A 19,702-nucleotide genomic window follows, 5' to 3' on the forward strand; every position below is an offset into this window, starting at 1 on the left:
TTATCTTTACTGCAATTATTCACCCATCTTCTGACATTCCGACATTCCTTTCCCACCTATTCGTCCCAAGTAAGATTTTAAGCTGCTTAAGATAACTTGCAAGCTCTGCAGCTCTGCCCTACCAGCTGCTATTACAGCTAATCCTGTAGGAGTTTCTTACGTATGGTTTGGCTCATCTTAGATTAGGAAAATTTATATAGAAACGGGTTACACAGCAGGAGTCAGTTTACAAGATCCCAAAACAGGAAACAGTTTGTTGGCTGTTGTAAGCCAACAGTCAGCCTCTAACAGCCTTCATCCCTCTGCTCCCTCAGAGGCACCTTCTTCCAGACCCACACAGGCCCTGCTCCCCAGAGGCAGGTGCTCCAGCTGCTGGCCAGGCCCCAGCTCTCCGCTGCCATGGTTCTCACTCACTCAAGGTGTTCTGGACAGGAGGCCCAGAAGCAATGCATTATTCCATGTGGTCTAACGAAAGCTAATGAAAGCTTTGCTGTTCTAGTGCTGCTTTTGCATAACCCCACCAGAAAGATCTCAAAACTTTACCTCCTTCTCAGTCAGCAGCAATGACACAAGCATCACTTACAATGAACAAAAGAATTTTATTGGAACGTATACACACAGGGATAACAGAGGTATCTGAGTAATCAAATATGGAATGTTTAAGAAAGTTAAAATAAATAAGGATACTAAGTTTTGCCAGTGCTAGGTCCAGCACCAATATAAGTAAATGCCCTCTGAACAAGTCTGACTCTGACAGGAGCATCCCTGCAGAGCCTGTAAGGATTCCTACCACCAGAAAGTGGCCAATAATTTTGGAATACAGAGTCACGACAGTGCGCTTTCTACTGATGTGCATTCACACTGTTTATTCGCTATTTTCGTCTCTTATTTCTTTAATAATATCTATTAAATTCTGAAGTCCAAAAACGTAACCCGTGTCTTGGCCCTCATGCACCACGCTATCTTCCCCATAGTACTTGCAGGTGGTGTGGGCAAAGTCTATCATGCGGACATCAACAGTACTAGCAGTGGGTTTGTAGGCATACGCTCCTGCCGACTCATCTGAAGACTCCTCTGAAAGGTCCTCCAAGTCCTCCGGGTCCGAGTCGACAGCAACTTCCTGCCTTTCCTTCCCGTCGTAGATGATCAGCAGGGAGCTCGAATAGAAGCGGTAGGACTCCTGCTTCTCCAGGACAGACTTGAGTTCAGTCAGTTTTTTAATAACAGATTCAAAGAGTTCCCTGCGCAGGTATTTGCCGTTATGAAAGAACTGGTAAAGTGCTTCTTTAAATCCTTGGACTGAGAGCTTTCTCCCATGGTACTTATTCATGAACATCAGCTGGCCAGTACCTGCCTGGTACACCTGTGTATTCAAGCACACACAAGAGAAAAGAGGAGTTAGAACTGCTGGCACTGCTGAGAAGGCTGCTATGGAAAGCTCTTACACGACGATACGCTGCTCTCAACACTGCTCTTGCAGAAACTGTTTGCAACAACAGCCAGCAGTGTCTACGGAACTTCGAGGCTCAGAGGAAGTGGAAAAGTCCTTCAGTTTACATTTGAGCTTTTCCACTTGGAATGTATGATTGGGGAGTTCAAGCGAGATTAGGAAAGCTGCGGCCAAGATCTCCATGCAAGATACAACTTGTACTGCAGCCACTCGGACACCACCTGCCTCTGCTCACAGGCACACCAGTTCATTCCCAGGATGCTGAGCTCAGAACAGGACAGCAAATGCTGTTTCAGAAAAGCAAGGTGTGCCACCATACATCTCCGTATTTCCAAGAAGTTGAAGGTTCTCCTGCAGGAAGATTCTTCCTACAGGAAAGCACTCAACACAGTGCACAGAAAAAATGCCAAAACATCTCCACAAAGTAAACACGAGAGGTGCTTCTAAAGCTCCTCCTTGTTTTCCACCACAGGTCTGTACTGGAAGGCAAACCAGCAAGCCAGCCAGCTCAAATCCCTGCAGTGTGGTTAAAAGGCAGAAACAAAAGTGTGGGAGCTGCCTCGTGCTTTTCTCAGAATTTCAACAGTGAGCTGAACACCAATCATGCCAAGAGTCGTGCTGTGGAACAAGTCCCAGCAAACACTGCTGGCATTCCCAGAATCTGCTGGATGGGAGGAGAGGCTTCGGAAAAGCCTCAGAAACAAACAAGCTCTTTCCCACTTGTCACTCTAGGAAATACAGAAACAAGTAAACAAAGAACTCGGGTGAAAGTCCATGCACGGATCTCATTCAGCCCCTACTCTTACCACACTTTCTAACCCACTTCACAACAAGCCTACTTTAAACAGAAAGATGTACAGCTTTTCAGTCTGCAAGACAGAACTGATGCTAGTTAAAATCTTGGCTAATTTCCATGTTTTATTCACAATGCATGTTCCAGGAGACCTTCTCATCAACTGCTTCTTACACTTATCTTGCTTATCTGGAGACATTAATCAAATCAGTAATTTTACTACACAATTTTCAATTACTCTTATGGTGCAGGAGCCTGCACCATAACTTTCTTGCTCAGAGAACACTTTCCCTGTGATGCAGGAGCTGCTACCTTCCACTGGGAAGTCATTCACAAAAGCCTCATTCCTCTCACTGCTCGAAACGAAGCACAGCATCTCAAGGACAACAACACAAAGGATGAAGCAAGAAATGAAAGTAAAAGACAATCAGAAACAGGTACTCGTCAGCTGCCTTACACGCAACTCACTTTCCTCTCACCTGCATGCCACAAACTCTGACTCCAATAACAGCTGATGTGCTCTGCTGACATTTACGGATTTGGTTCGCCTTCTTCTCTTCCGATGCATCATCTCCATGCTGTCGGGTTCCCATTTTGAGGTCCAGCACACACGGTACTTCATATCGAGATGTCAGGTTTTCCAGCAAAATGAATTCTGGAAGTGCTAGTTAAGGAACCATCCTCACAGTGCAGCCACAGGACTTTAAAAGCGCTACCACAGGCATGTTAGTGCCGTAATTCCAATCATAGTTATGCCCACTAAACAGCAGCCTATCAAAACTTAGTTGCAAACACCTGGTATTAAAGTACTTACCTACTCCTAGTTATACTGGTCTCTAGAGAAGATAAATGAGACAGGTGATTTCTTTGTTCATTTGCAGTAAGTGGGAAAAATGTAATTGAGGTCACAAAATCTGGCAGACAAGCCACAGATTCAGAACAACAAAGTACAGCCCACAAATACCTCAGAACACAAGGTCTGCTTCTGAAATATCACACGCTTCCCAGGTAATTTATCAGTCACCCGCAGTGAAGCAGTGACAACTCTGCGCAGCCACAAAGTACTTTCTCTCACTCTGAACAGTTTATTAGTCACTGAGATGTTCTGGTAACTCATTCACCAGAACTCCTCACACACAGGGATTTGCTTACCAAAGCATACAGGTATCAGTATCTTGGCAGGATTTACTGGCCGCATGCAAGCCTGCATATAGCAGGACCTCCCCCAGCCACACAAACAGCACCAAGGTTGGAAAAGACCTCCAAGATCATCCAGTCCAACTGCTCACCCACCACCACTCTTTCAGAGAATAAAGGTTTCCTACAGTGAACAAGTTGGAATGCCTTCCAACTCAAGGCCACCTCTTCTTGTCCTATGGCTAGTTATGTGGGAGCAGAGCCAGACCCCAACTTGCCACAGCCTTCGTTCAAACAGCTGTAGAGAGACGAGCCTCTTCTTCTGCAGACTGAACAACCCCAGCTCCTTCTGTTCAACTGAACAACCCCAGCTCCTTCAGCTGCTCCTCATAAAACTTGCATTCCAGGCCACTCACAGCTTCACTGTCCTTTTCTGGACACGTTCCTATGCTCTGCCTGAAGCTGCAGAGCACAGAAGCGTGCCTCAGCTTTCATGTAGTCACTGCTTTTTTCTCATGCTGCCATCCTGACAGTTTATATTCAGCTTGTCTTTATCAGAAAGGCTCACTGTAAGGAGACTATTAAAGCAGACCACTCCATCGGACCATCCCACCCTATATTTCAGACAACATTGAGAAGCTGCTGAGAAGGGAAAGCAGCAACTAGTTTTTGAGATCCTCAGTACTGATCACAGTAATGGCTCTCACCAAAGGAAAAAAAGAGTCACTTAACTTCTCCCCTCCTCCAAAAGCTTACATTAGTAAGTCTGTTTTGTGGAAGATCCCAAACGCTCTAAAGCCTTTCCATTAACTAAGTCCCAATCTGCAGAAGTTACTTGGATTTCCTGCCCTCACTACTTCACAGCATGCTGGAAAAGCCTGCATCCTGGAAAGTGCTGGCAATCCCTTCCAAGTCACCATGTAAGTGACTGCTTCACAAAGATCCCTGGGTTGGAGTTAAGCCTGCACTAAGTTTTTATCTGTCATGTTCAAGAAATAAAAAGCAGAGCCCTACCCATTCCATCTTCAGGAAAGGATACTGTACTGATTTCGGTGTTTTGCATTTTCCTTCATCCGCTGTAACTGCTGCTGGTGACATTTCATGCTCCAAGGATTATGCTGCTTAAGCTGTGAACTAATATTTCCTTTTTTCTCTACAGTATAATACAAAACTTCAGATTTCTTCAGCCACTCAAACTCTTCCTCTAGCTTATGACTAGAAAACAGAATAAAGCATTAGATTAGATTAGAAGTGAATCAACAATGAACACTTAGTTTATAAAGTTAAACCCAGTGAGGTCTGTTTTACTTGCATTCTCTAACAGCTAGCACTAGTTTTTTTCCCCCTTTCTGTACATTCAGACAATTAGCATACGGATAAATTAGTCACAAAACATGCAGTAATTCAATGTATGCATTCTTTACCTGTCTGAATTACTTCCAAAGAAGTAAGGGATACTTTAAGGTATCCTTACCCTTGCTAAGGTCAGTGTTCTAGCTCAGTACTTCACAGCTCACAGAGCTCACAGCAGGCATAATTATGAGAAAACGTGAGGGAGAACATGATTAACAGAGATAAAGCAGGCTTCCTACAACAGCACAACTGGAATGTGATGGCTTGGTTGTAACACATCTTTTGTACAGCACTGGAAAACCCTTCTTAGCTCATTGCAGCAAAAAGCAGTCACCATGCTATCAGGCTCAGGACAGGGCAGTTTCACAACTGAGCCTGACTGCAGTGAAAAGGTCAGGAAAAAGATGAAAGAAATGAGAACAGAAACTGAAAGCAGAGATGTGGAGAGCTCTCTGGAATTCTGGAGACCTTATCCCAGTTTGACAGCAAAAAATGCTATGCTTCAACACTCTGCATCCCAGCTCTCCCTATTAAACCTACCTTTTCATTTTTTCCTCTTTCCTGTGCTGTCGGACCCACTCCTTAGATAGCTTCTCATTTTCTAACAACACTGTCTTTTTGTTAGTCCATCGCAACAGCTTACTTTTGGGTTCACAGTCAGAATTATCTAAGTTTTCCAAGTTATCGTGGTCCCCATTTAATGGATATGCTATTAGACATAAGTTTCCATCTTCATCCTCTTCAAAGCTCACTGACACCACGCCTGAAGAGAGAAAGGACATAAGCAGCTGTGAATTGCTGAAGCAATAAGCAAGCCTTTTACAACACACAACATTAACAATACAGCAACTTTTGTTTTTTTCTCTTACCCTGGTCCTTAGTTTCTATCTTGCCACAGGCCAAACCTCATTTGCCAACCTAACAAATATCAAAAGACCTAGACAAAGATGATACCTTAAAAAAGACAATTTATCATAATGACAGAATATAAAAAAAAAAAATATCTGTTCTCTCCAATTCAGAATCAAGTAAGAATCAAATAATAACAGGAGACAATTTCAATTAATAAAAATGTTTATTAAAAAACCTGACTGGTCTGACCCTAAACGAGATGTCAAACATGTTAACAACTTGCAGTGAAAATCTGCACAAAAAAAATAATCCAAACAGTGAAAGCTTTAAGTTGTTGCATGACAGCAAAGCAAAACCCACTTGTCCAAACAGGATTTGGTCAGCAGAACCCCAGGGGAAAGACTTGCAAGCAGAGCAAAACAAGATGATGTCACACGACAGCGAAACTAGTCCGAGTGCATCCCTCTTAAATCACTACATTGAATTACACATGCTCTTCTTTTTGGTATATATTTTATTGATAGCAGCAATGCAGTAGTGTTGTGAAGTAAATCACACAATGCAGTACAGAACACATCTGTGGTACACGGAGACGGCGAACCTTGAGAACACTTTTCTCTGACCCTCCCTCTGCAGAGGCTCTGGAGCACCGCGCTGCATTCAGTCCCAGCACAGTGCTCTGACACAGAGCCCCCCATGCTAACATTAGCATGTTTCTGGGCGTGCTTAAGCCATGACAACGTCTGAATTGGTTTTTAGGTTTTTATTTTCCAGTCCCCTCTCCTTATCCTCAAATCAAGTTCTTGCAGCTCATCTTTGGGCCAGAGGGAGAGGTCTCGGCGAGAGATGGCAGGCAGCTCTGACACCTACAGTGCCCATGGGAGGGGGTGCAGAGGCTCTGACACTCCTGCTGCCACAAAGGAAAGGACAACAGGAAAAAGGGGGGTGGAACCAGCTAGCAAATGGCCTTTATCCTGGAAAAATAATAACAGAAGGCCCAAGTGAGGCCCCTTATCCCCTAAATCCCTCCCACACTCCCCAGAGAGCCATGCAATCATTCAGAGAGCCGTACAATCATTCTATTACATTCTGAAAAGGATCGCTCAAAGACCACATTTTCTTCCAGTCCCAAAGAACTCATGTAAGAGGTGTCAGTCTCTGCCAGCACGCAGGCAGCACTACTGGGAAACATCTCTGAAGTCTTCTGCCAGTTTCACAAACAGTGCAAACGGTCACCCTACAGCTGTTAAAGTCAGTGTGCCATAAAAAGCAACTCCATTTAAAAAATGCTTCGGTCATTATTTATTAATCACCAACCAGCCATCGATGGAATAACAAAGAAAAGAATTTCTGTTAACTAGTGCAATGTTTAGGAGAACTGGAATTTCCACTCCTACATAAGATCTGACTCAGCCTCATCGCGGCTATTTGATCTTTGCCTACCTAAGCGCCATGGATTTTCGTTTCCTTAATGACAAAACAACGCTGCAAATATTTAACAAGACACTTCACCAACGTGTATTTATTGTGATCAAAATGAAAGGACAAACCCCCAAATAAATGAGATCACAATTAAGCTTACACACAACACCACCCAACTTATCAAATTCCTGTAAACAGACATCAAACAAGTGGTGAAAATTAATTACAAATCCACAAAAAAGCAGCAGATAATTACTGAAAACATCCGCAAGCTGTTAGTGACTTACCTATGCCTAAGGGAGATATATGGACTATCACCAGCAGAGCTGCTCTACTCTAATGCTGTTAGGCAGCCCAAACACCAGCTGGGCAAGCATTTCCACCCTGCATCTCCACAGCCTGCCTCAGACAACATCAAAATACATGAAAAGAAAACCCCCAAAACCTCTTCCACGCAGAAGAGATTTCAGAGACAGCAGAGCACACAGCACGCTGGTATTGCGGAAAGCAGCAGCCTGACCCCATCCTATGGTTCTGTAACTTACCCTCATATTGCGGAGTGAATTTACGCATTTCTGTTGGGAGAGTCTCATAGAACTGGTGCTCCCGCTGGATAAGGGGCTTACAGATAGTCTTGTCATTAAACCGGAGGACACAGGAGTGTCCCCCGACCTGGTGGACAAAGGGCTCGAGCAGGACTCCCTTGGAATAGTGCTCCACTTCCATAGCTCCAAATGCTGGGCTCATCCTTGTAGCGCATTAGACAGAGGGAGGCAACGGCGTGAGGGCGGTTCCGAGGCGGAGGTCCCGGAGGCGCGCAGGCGGAGCTCCAGCCCAGCGGTCTGTAAGGCAAGCAGAGGAGCACCGAACTGAGCACCCAACTCAGCCCCGCGCGCCGCTCGGCCGGCGCCGGACTGCGGGCGCGCTCGGGACGCGGCCAGACAGATCGCCGCGCCTCGGCCCGCCCACCCCGCCTCGACCAATGGCAGCCGCCGATGGGCGGGGCCAACAGCTCCCGTCCTCCCGCGCCTGCGCAATGCCGGCGATGGGCGGGCCGTCCCGGCACGCAGCGCACCAGCACCGCCCCATTCGCCCCTGCACCACCGGGCGCGGGGTCACGGAGCGCAGCTCAGCCCGGCCTGCATGTAAAATTTTAGTCAAATCGCTCTAATTTTAGACAGGAGCTTTAATCATTAACTTTCTGCAGCGAAAACAGCCTCCTCTTATTTCGTCTGAAGATCATTACTCAAACAACAACGCACTTAGTTCAAAGGGATCACAAAGCGTTCCAGGTCACGGCTCTATTTTTATTTGCCCTCCTTTGTTACCCGGCGGCTTTCCATTAACCGAGAAGCAGCGCCGCGGGCTGCAGCTCACCGCGCACGGCACACCCCGGCCGTGGGGGCATTACTGGAGTGAAAGCACCACTTCAGGACACGGATCGATCGTTCGGTTCCAGCTCCGGGAATGTTTACCTGCACCACAGCTAACAGATCGATATTCTACTCACTACACAGCACTTCGCTGTTTTTTTCTCCCTTGCTTTCAAGAAGTGTAACAGTGTTACCGAACTAGCAAGCTTCCCTTCCAGCACATTCCGTCACCGTGCTGTGACTGTGTCCCCAGAGACGCCCACAGCAGGACACACAGCTTGTAGGCAGGCAGGTCGGGACCTCTCAGTGTCACCCCAGCCATTTCCCAACTGCAGCAGTTCCGCATCTCTCCAGAGCTGCAACTGGGCTTTCCTTGCACTAGCAAGGCTTCTGGTGCCTCCAGTGCAAGGCAGAGGTTTGCTGGCACTCACTGGGGGCAGAGCTCAGCATGCACAAGGCCATGGGGGAGCACAGCTCCGTGCTGGCACTGAACATGGGCACTGCAAGAGGGGCTCTTTCCAAGACAGCAGTACAGCTCTGTGAGCACCTTCCTGATTACCCTTGACATAGAGACTGGCAGCAGTGATTCTGGCTCCTGGTTAGCACCAGTCCTACTGCTGCAGAAGCTGCACCAGGAGCTCAGTCTTACAGACACTGCTCCAACACAGAGCCGCGTAGCAGAAAGCACCTGCAACACAGCCAGCACTCAACACCTTGCTTACCCAATGCACCTTCAGGGAACTTGTTAGCAGCAGCTCAGCTTGTTTACTTCACACAGGCCCAAGCGGTGCAGACAACACTCCTGCCCATGGTGCAGCACGTTACTTGGCAGCAGTGCTCCCAAGCACAGCCCCCAGCAGGGCTGCTCACACTCCTTCGCTGCTTCCTGAAAAACACGGGTCTGGCAGCACATCATACAGCACAGCTTCCCATTCAAAGGCTAACAAAGCAAGCTTTTTTATAGCTCTGGTATTATAAAAATAGCAGTTATGCAATATTTAAAGGAGGGGGGGAGAGGCATGTTAGAAACATCTCCACAAGCCAAACACCATGTGCTCAGTGGGGATGATGTGAAGGCTGGAGAGACAGAGGGAACTCGCACCAGTAAGGACAACTCACTGTGCCTGTACGAGTGAGCCCTGCTGTAAGCCTGTAATGCATGTAAGGTCTGAACAGGGCAGCAGTGCCCAAAAGGCGATACACCTGCACGCCCCGCCAGCGATTTACATCTCAGTGAATCAAGCAGCTTAAGTTGGCCCTGGGAACAATTACTGTATTTTACCTGTTCAAGGTATGAAAGATATCTGAGTTCAAGTTGTTTCCATGCCACAAAGTGGCCTTCAGAGGTATTCTCATTAGCATGTCACAGCAAAAATACCCTTAAGATTGTGCTCTGTAATGCTAAAACCCCAGGATTTTTACTACAAACAATGTGTTTGCTATTTTAACTTCACCTAATATCGGGAAATTCACCACTCAGCTTAACAGAACCTGAATCACAACTGTAAGGCCCACCAGAAACCCCTGTACCATCCCTTTTACAAACACCATGCTTGCACAAACAGCCTTGCAAACATCAGACAGGTTTTACTTCCTTCAAAAGGAAAGCTCTAACATAAGTCTGGCCGCTTCTGACAGCAGAGATCTCAGCCAGGATGAGCACAAGTTTACACTGCTTTTTCCCCATTCCATGCCCAGCTTGTTACCAATGCTCTTTAGGCAGGACAGAGCACACAGCAGCCATCTTCCAGCATCTTTATGCCAAACTCAGCGTGCTCTGCCCTTCCCCACGTGCTCTTATTTTCATCCAAACTTGACAGTGACTATAAAAGAACAGCACCAATAACTCACGTTTTCAGCGTTTTAAAATGCATCTTGGGTGACTCCACTCTTTGGCAGGTATTTTATGCCCTTACTGATTCTTAACTCAGTCCAATATGTGACTGCATTAATGAATACATCCTCTGGAGATTCCAACTAAGCACCAACTCCCCCCTTCCTAACAATCTCACTGAATAACCCTTTTCCCCAACACCCAACAGCTAAACTGCTGGCTCCAAACCACCTTTCTGACCCCCTATTAAAGCTGGGCTTCCCTGAGCTCAGACTTGCACACACCGGGGCCCACCTGCAGCCTCCAACAGCCCCCACTCACTCAGCCATGCGGTGACACAAACGAGGCAGCAAAGCTTTCTGCCCTCCTTCCCACAGCTCACTGCACTATGCAAAAGGGAAGCTGCCTGCAGAGCTGAGCTGCTACAAAATGCCCCAACCCCACAGAACCAAAGATGAGTCCCTCCTACAGATTCCAAGGAAGCCAAACCACACAGATGGGCAAATGTGAGCAAGCAGAAAACCAGTGACCTACTGGAAATGACAAAGAGAAAACCGGTCCAACCTGAAGAAATGAAAACCAACTGAGAAGGGACAGACAAACATGCAGCCATCAACATGGAAAGCACCAAGGGAAGTTTGTGAGACACCCACCACCTGCTTTGTGCACACTGGAACCTTACTGAGGGCTCAGTTGGAAGTCAATGCCATGTGCAAACAGAACAGCCTTCACAGCTGGACCAGCATAAGCACACCAAGAACCTGCAATGCACCTATTTGAGTGGGATTTTACCAGCACATTCCAAACCCTTACGTGAGCACACAACAGGCAAGCCTCGTCTTCTGTTACCAGCGCTGTCAACCTATTGCAAATAGCAAGGTATACTCCTTGAATACAAGCTACAGAGCAGAGGGATGCAACATCAGGATGTCAAAACTGTTCGGATAAATGCTTCCTGGCTTCCCTAGATGCAAGAAAAAGACACAGGGCAGTGGCATGCTGTAGATCTGCTAACAAATCTTCCTAGTGTCTGCAACACTTCAGTCTGCATCTCAGAAGGCTGCTCTATCAAACCTGCTTTAAAGGACTGGGGGAAAGGTATAACTTAAACCATGGGTCTGTGACTACTCACACTACTTCGTTACTTATAAGTACTGGTAAGGAAAAAAATGCTGAGCTGTAAGTTCCTATGCAAATGAACTTATTTTTGTGTTCTTCTGCAGCAAATCAATCAATATAACAACCTTTAAGTGGTCATTCAGAGACATGTACGTGCTCATCTCTCAGTTACAAGGTGTTGTAAAAACACCCAGCAGGAACAGTTACAGGAGTTAAATATCAATTCCTCCATACCTACACATAGAGACAACATGTGCATTCACTTTCCAAGCAGCAAGACTTTGGCTCCAGGCTTCACAGGTCAGGATGAGAGCGACAGGAGTCCGGCACCATAAGATGTGCTCAGCACCACCAGCTCACCTGCTACAAAGCAGCCACTTCTGCCTGCTGAACATACAGTGCTTGGTCTCTTCTATTTGTCTGTCCCACCTGCTTCTTAGAAATACTGATACCAGTTTCTTCTTCTGATCTGTTCTTATGAAACCACTGGCAACTGCAGCAACACAACCATGTAGGTTGGAACAACAGAAAGGCTTCACCAGACAAAAGAAAGAAAATTCTTTCAAGTTCTTCCCTTAATCACACGTAATTAGACTGCACCTAAAATGCAGAATTACGCATAATTCAGGAACAGAGTTATACAAAACATGTTTGCAAAACCCTTTTGGGAAAGCAGCAGAGCTAAGTAGACAGCAGTTTTGCTTGTATCAAGGTAGAAATCTAATCTTATTTTTGACATCAGATCACTAACAGATGGAAGAATGCATATTTATTATCAGATGGAAAGTATCTGTTCATCTAGAAATTAAAGCAGCAGCACTTGCCCTCCTCCAGTTACAGGAACTCCTATTTCAAGCTGTAAACATTTTCCTGTTGTATTACTGGAGAAATGCAGCAATAAAACCCGAAGCAAATCCACTGGCATTAGCTTTTCAGAAAAAGTCTGTGCTCTGTGCCAGAGCTCATCCATCACTGGCACGTGACAAGCAAAACATAGCTGAAGTATTTAGCTCTAAAAAAAAATCGTTCCAGCCTCTTTGTAAATCTCTGCTAGTTTTACAAATCTTCAAAATTAGCAATAAACTTAAAAAGAAAGGTCAGGATTGTTGAAAACACCTGGAAATACCCTAGGTTCCTCATGCCAGGCATGCTGCACCCACAGGCCCAACTCCACCGAGAGCAGAGAAGCAGCGCAGCTCAGCCTGCAGGAGCCAGCAGTGCACAGCAGCACCTGCTGCAGGCAGCCCTTGCTGCAAGGAGCACTGGGCCCTTCCACCCAACGCTAACGCTGTCTGCAACCTACAAACAGAACATCAGGCACTGCAGTGCCTACACACGCACAAAGATGGGCACTTAGCATAAGGCACAAACAAAAAGCAGCATTTTTGCTAGCTCCTTTTAACCATGGAGTTGTTTTCCTTCAAATATAAGCAGCAGTATTTACTATGAGAAAAACACTGCTGCTCAAGTTGAGACGTGCATTTACAGCTGTAAGTCTGGAACAGCTGCAGAGCTGCTCTTGCAAGTGTGGGCAGGACTTCTGAACACAGCCCAAATAGATGGAACTAAGAATGACACAGCATATGACACACATCTGTGGATAACACACTGACAGCACAAACTCGTCAAAGAAATCTGCTGTATCACGTTCCATCACTGCTCCTCACACACAGCTGCTGCCCCTTACCATGCCTAAGCCAGCTCAGAATGACTAGGAGAAACACACAGCCCTCTCGCTTTGTCTCGGAACACGAGAGAGTAACCAAGGCAATTCGAGAGCTTATACAGCTTTTTCTTAGCGGATGAAGCCACAGAGCTGAGGGAGGGAAGCCCTTAAACCTCAGCAAGGAGGTCAGCTCTGAACAAGCCTTACAAATACCAAAAAGCAACAGCTTTCAGCTCTCCGTACGCCTTTGTAATCTGCACGTTTAACAATTACATAAACAAAGCTCCAGCAAAATGCCAGCTTTCTGTCTCAAAGCTATTTAATCTCCCTGAAACAAAAATAAAGCCAAGTTACAGGTTACTAAGCATACCCTGCCAGAAAAGAGCGTGCAATTCTAACCCATGTGGTATTTCCAGGGACTGTGTAATTTAAGAGCTCACCTCTGTGCCACGTAAAATGCCATGGAAACTAAGAAACCCGAACCGCCAGAACTAAGCTACTTGAACTTCCTATTTAGAAACTGATCCATCCTAGGACAGCACTCTGACACCGCTGGCCAAAAACACCGGGTACTATAAAAAGACAATACTGCCCTTTGTCATGGAGAAACCAAAATGGCAGTCAGCCTTTAATCTTCTGAAAATAAGACAGCAAAAGCTAAATTACGTGGATTACACAAGCAAAAGTGCTACTCGAGACACAAAAAGCCACCCAGAAATTCGAGCATCAAGGTTGAAATAAACCCATGCATACACCTTTCTCACTGCCACAAATTTAGCAGCCTGGCACTCCTAACCCCTCAATAAAGAGCTGGGCACCTTTCTGAGCAGCCCTTGGAGCTGTGACTAAGCTGCCCTGTATGTGAAGCTGCTCAGAAGGGAACCTGTCAAGTCTTTCACAAGGGTTGCATTTGCTGTATTGCAGGAAGATTTTTCTGTCTGCATTCCCTTCAGAAATCCCAATCCCTGTTGCTTACATGGACAAGCCTGTTAAACTGCCCAAATTCTAAAATCTACTCTTAACTCCCTGAGAAAAAGGTCCCGAAGGAGCACCAAAGACCTTCTGTAAGTGAACCAGCAGAAGAATGGTGCCAACAATCCACAGCCACATACTGCACGTCTCCTGTTTACATGTATATGCACTCATACCATCAGCATACGTCAAATGAAGCCTAGTTCCTTCCAGCTGAAAGCAGTCTCACAGCAAAACAAGACAGACAGCAGTAAGACGTGACAGCCACATTTCATTCTGCGCTTCCTCAAATATTGGGTTTGAGACTCAACCTCGGATCAGTCACTGAGCTTTTGCTGCCCATCAGGGAAGGTTCCTGAGAGTCATTCACCATATCCTTCTAACTGCGTTGGTTTCAGAATGCACTGAACCACCCACAAACACATCTCTAACCAAACCACACAGCCTGAACTTTCATCCTTGAGGAATCATATATTACTGTGTGATTTTTACATGCACCTCCTGTCCCCTCCACGCTTCTTAAAGATACCTGGAACCAAGTTACAGCAACATTTGGTACCAGCCAGCAACTCCCTAACACAAGGGAGCATGGCTGCCACAAGTGTATCCACTAGCCAAAGAAGGACTTGGACAGGATGACTGCCAAAAGCCTCTTTTCTCCTCTAAACTCTGCAGTACAGCACCATCATTCATGCTGTGCTCATATTCCAATTGTGTGTTTCTGAAGAACAACACTGTCAGAAAACAAAACACATCAGGGAGAAATCAAGCTTATGGAAGGTCATGGAAGACTACATCCTTTGAAATCAAACTGTCTACAGTGATGTTAAGTCATTATTCACCCAGACACAAGAAATAACTGTTCAAAATTTGCTTTTTGTCTCAATAGAACAAGTGCAAGACACTCCCTCCCATTACCACTCGGTTCAGTGTTGCTACTGCACCTTTATTCCACCTACACCTCATCCTTGAGAAGCTGCTCACTTCCATCAACTCTGAAAACTCCAGTATGAACACATCACATCCATCCACTTCAACCCCATGCCTTTACTTCCACTGAACCAACCTTCTGAAAGAGCCAATACCCCACAGACATCAAGATGATGCCCATCAAGTCAGCAGTTCCACTTTGTAACAAGGTGTGCCAGCTAACGTCAGCCAAAGAATGATAAATAATTGGCCATCATGTTCTTAACCATATATCCAAAGTACAAGTGCTGTTCTTCAGCAAAAATAAACGAAGAGTAATTGCTAGAAGGAAACTGTCAGCATCAGTAAGCACAAAGTCAGGCAGTGCCTACAACTCCTGTAAGGTTTCAGGCACTACTGAAGCCTTCTGCATCACAGCACCGCACTGCTATTTGGGCACTGTCGTCACAGCCATCTATGCCTCAAGAAAATAAACCCAGCAGTTCCAAGCGCTCATTCTTAACAGATTCAACAGTGCCTGTGAAAATGAGCATTTTGTCCTGGTACAGAGCTCCCCGAGCTCTAGATGTCAACTGGAGCATCATCAGCCAGTTCCAGCTAGTCAGCCCAATTCTGTTAGTTCCTTCCATTTCTCTGAACTTCAGCACAGCTGGAACAGATACAGTGACCAAGACATACAGTTCCATGATAGGCTGCTGTGTGAAATCAGTAATTGCCCTTCCTGTCTGCCCTATTAACTGGCTGGACAGCACTTACCCAGCTCCAAACCAGCCATGACTTGTGCACCCACTGCTTCCCAACCACTCAGCATGGCAGATGCAATGAGTTCGTCCTCATCAAGCAAGATTCTCAGAGATCAAAAGAGCTGTAAAAGCAAACTTTTTTTTTCCCCCCAGTACAGCAATGCAAAACTGGACACAGCGTGGTTCCAGCTATCTTCAGTAGTAAGTATCTGACAACCAGTACAACAGAAGAGTACCTTCTGTACCTATTATAAAGGTTATTGTTAGTCCAACACAACCCAGCAGAGGCACGCTCAGAACCTCAAGGTTCAATACCTAAAGGGAGCCTACAGAGGGGAGGGGAATCAACTCTTTGAAAGGGTTGATACATGTAGGACGAGGGGAAATGGTTTTAAGTTGAGGGAGGTGAGATTTAGGTCAGATATCAGGGGGGAAATTCTTTACCCAGATTGTGGTGAGGTACTGGAACAGGCTGCCCAGAGAGGTTGTGGATGCCCCGTCCTTGGAGGTGTTCAAGGCCAGATTGGATGGAGCCCTGGGCAGCCTGGTTTAGCATTAAACATGGAGGTTGGTGGCCCTGCATGTGGCAGGGGGTTGGAGATTCATGATCCTTGAGGTCCCTTCCAACCCTGGCCGTTCTGTGATTCTGATTCTGTACTGTCATGCAAATCAAGAAGTGCCCAAAACCATTATTGATGATTCAAAGTTCATAAACACATTACTGGACATCACCACCAACAAATCTGCATTTGAACAGTTTTACCTCCCTTATATCTACAGTATGTCAGATTCTGCAGCAGCAATGTGTGGCTACTCACAGCTCATTACATTGGGTCACTTTTTTTTTCTTAACTTTTTTTTTTTTTCAAAATTGAAGAAAAGAATGACATCATAACAAAAATAGTTATTATGAAAGGCCCAAAATAACATCATCATGAGATATTTCTAAGAAGAGACATAGAAACGGTTACCTACAATTATACCTTAAAACTACACAACGTAGCTCTTCGTATCTGAAAGCCATCCCTAGTCTGGATGCATTAACCTTGGGCAAGACCGAAAGCCAGGTTCAAGAACCAGCGATAGAGGAAAAATCCTCTCCCTGCAATGGAAAATTTTCATCTCTTCAAGCAAGCCACAGAGATGCTGAGCCGGGCCGGCGTTGCCTAGACACCAAGTGCTGCCTCCTGCCAACAGGGACAAGCTGCGCATCAGCAAACCAACAGCTGATAAGTGGATGAACTGAAAGAGACAGCGAGTTTTTGCGCACACTGGTGTAAAAAACCTGACTTCCTCCACACCACAGCACTACCCCCGCTCACTAGGTACTCCAGAACTGTTACAAATACAGAGATATCAGCATAACAGATTAGAATCTACCATAGTTCTTATCTCCACATTTATAGGTATACCTAGAGCAGAAAGTGCAATCAAGCTGATTTTGTTTTTGTTTATCTGCAACTCAGTTTCCATCCTTTCAACCTTCTGCTGCAGCATCTCACTGAGGAGAGAGCATCTCACATATTCCACCCGCCAAACAAGTTCTGTACTCGAGCACTGGTACAGAAATGGTAAGGAAACCAATGTCTTCAGAACAGAAGCTGCACCTCAGCCTAGCACTGAAAGCCACATCAAACCACTGCTCACTCCCAACCCCCACCGTCCCCACAGGGACACTGCTCTGCTCCGAGAGGCACACGCCTCACACCAAAACCACTGAGAGTTTATTCCAAATCAAAACCTTATCTAATTGAGTTTATTCAGACAATAAAGATTTAATGATTAAGAGCAACTAATGTTTAGCTTATCATTTTGGGTGGGACTTCCTTGTGGACTGTCACCAGTGTGTTTTTCACCGCCAGCTTGAGAGTAACCTATTCCCAAAGCCAGAAGGCAGACATCTGAGAGGACAACGGGGAATGGTTTTAAGCTAAGATGGAGGGGGTTTAGGTTAGATATTAGGAGGAAGTTTTTCCCCCAGAGGGTGGTGAGGCACTGGAACAGGTTGCCCAAGGAGGCTGTGGATGCCCCATCCCTGGAGGCATTCAAGGCCAGGCTGGATGTGGCTCTGGGCAGCCTGGTCTGCTGGTTGGTGACCTGCACATAGCAGGGGGCTGGAATTAGATGATCACTGTGATCCTTTTCAACCCAGGCCATTCTATGATGCTATGACCTGTGACCACAGCAGGGCACTGTTACAACAAGGCTCCCCTACTTTCCCCCAACCTCTTCAGAAAACAAGAACATCCTTAAAACACCCTGCCTCCTCCCCTGCTATCAGAGAACAATGATGAGGCACTACCACAGTACCGACATGGCAGAAAGCCCAACCACGGAGGGCAGCTAAGTGCTTCTTTCTTTAACATCTTTCCTCACCCTGCTTTTTCAAAGCAGCATGCCTGACAAATGCAAAGTATTCTCTGCAAGCAACTGGTAGGGCAGGAATGTTTGAGAGCACAAAGCCCAGCACTCACATCTCATCACTACCCAGCTGTTCAGCTCCATCCCAAATTGCTGTACCACATGCCCACCCTGATTCTGATCTACTTTGCCTCAAGAATAAATAGCAACATAAAACTGCTTTATTTGTATTAGCAGAGTACTGCGGACAATTTATTATTCCAGAAAGCTATGAAGGGAAGAGCTAGGAAGAGAGCTTTTCAATTAAGGTAATGAATCTCAATTTATGGAAAAATACTTGGCCAAGTGCAAGGTCTTACTTTTATTAGAAACAAGTCCATTTGGATGGCTGTAATCCTCACCAAGCATCTTGTGAGCCCTCCTCCCAAAATCCTTCCCACCACCCTTACCAGCAGGCACCTCTGATCACTTCAGATGTTTATGAAGAAGAAACAACGCTTTCTGGATTCTGGCAGTTAAATTGTTGCTGTTTCCTACTTACAAATTATAACAGCAGCATAGTAAACAACAAATAAATGTTACCTAATGATTCAATTCTGAAGTACGCGTGTGCGTGCTTTTGTATATGAAGCCACGAGACAGGATGAGCAAAGATATCAGTGTTTCAAGGCAGTTCAAAACCACACAACTCGATGCTAAGCCCTTATTCCAAGACCAACCCCGAAGTGCCCAGAGACGCACGCAGCACAAAACCACACGGGGACATCCAGAACCCCTGCATCAAGAAATAAAAGCTGACAGACCAGAAGCAAAAGGCAATTAAATCCCAGCTCGTGTCAGGAGCGAGATCCGCGCTATGCACGTGTACTTCACACAGTGGAAACGAGGCCAAGGACACATCGGGGCGCGAGTCCCACTGGGCCGTTACCACCAACAGCGATAACGCTGCTACGCCGAACGAACGCCTCCTACGCCGCGGCCGCGCCACAGCCGCGCCACCCGCCCCGCGCACTTCCGACTCCCCACACCGGGGGCAGTGGCGGCGCAGCGTTACGCAACGCATCCTCCCGTGCCGCCCGCAGCGCCGCCCGGCCCGCGGAACGCCGCCACCTCTCGCTCGGCACAGACGGGCACGGCCGAGCCGCCCGCCCCTCCCGCGGCCCCGAGCTTCCGCAGAGCCCCGGTCCCCACCCCCCGCGTTCCAGAGTCCCCCCCCACCACCGCAAGGCCCCGACGGAGACCGCCCCCCTCCCCACCTCCTTCACCCCCAGCAGCGGGCCCGTCAGAGCCCCGCACACCCTGGCGGACCGCCCGAGCCCTGGCCGTTACCTGAGGTCGGGTCGGCGCCGGCGGCGGCTGCGCCTCTTTTGTTTGTCAGACGTGAAAATGGCGGCGCGGAGCGGGGCCGGCCCTCCCCCACCTCGGCCCCAAGCCCCGCCCCTCCATCGCGCCCGCCTCACGCTATTGGCACGGCCTGTCCTGCCGCGCGCTGATTGGACGGCCGCCGGCGGCGCTGTTGCTAGGGGAGCCGGGGTTCGGGGCGCTGCGGGACGGAGAGGCCTGGGTACCCCGAGCTCATCGCGGCCTCCTCCACCGGCTGGCCCGCCCCACTCCTGGGCCCTCACTAACGAGCGGTGGCTCCTCGGGGCCTGAGGCCTGATGCTTGTGGTGCTGCCGCAACAACCCGGTCTGTGCGG

General features: G+C 47.1%; 1 protein-coding gene across 1 annotated transcript; it reads right to left on the bottom strand.

Moving 5' to 3' along the window:
• Positions 1 to 579: 579 nt before the first annotated feature.
• IP6K2 (inositol hexakisphosphate kinase 2) lies at positions 580 to 19,427 on the bottom strand. Its single transcript, XM_042880244.1, has 6 exons — positions 19,335 to 19,427; positions 7,553 to 7,849; positions 5,274 to 5,496; positions 4,420 to 4,595; positions 2,723 to 2,898; positions 580 to 1,363 (listed from the first exon to the last, which is right to left on the bottom strand). Exons 2-6 carry the CDS (start codon positions 7,752 to 7,754, stop codon positions 866 to 868), a joined length of 1,275 nt encoding a protein of 424 aa, XP_042736178.1. The 5' UTR covers positions 7,755 to 7,849; positions 19,335 to 19,427; the 3' UTR covers positions 580 to 865.
• Between the last annotated feature and the right edge of the window lie 275 nt (positions 19,428 to 19,702).

This window comes from Lagopus leucura, unplaced genomic scaffold (assembly GCF_019238085.1).
Source record: "Lagopus leucura isolate 7727_CA_CO unplaced genomic scaffold, USGS_WTPT01 Super-Scaffold_100026, whole genome shotgun sequence".
In the NCBI taxonomy this organism is placed as follows: domain Eukaryota; kingdom Metazoa; phylum Chordata; class Aves; order Galliformes; family Phasianidae; genus Lagopus; species Lagopus leucura.

Excerpts from the sequence above, each read along its gene's own strand:
- IP6K2 (XM_042880244.1), bottom strand. The coding sequence starts at position 7,754 with ATGAGCCCAGCATTTGGAGCTATGGAAGTGGAGCACTATTCCAAGGGA. Across the intron at positions 4,596-5,273 it reads AAAGAGGAAAAAATGAAAAG|TCATAAGCTAGAGGAAGAGT; the intron begins GTAGGTTTAATA and ends TCTGTTTTCTAG. Across the intron at positions 2,899-4,419 it reads AAAACACCGAAATCAGTACA|AATTCATTTTGCTGGAAAAC; the intron begins GTATCCTTTCCT and ends TAGCACTTCCAG.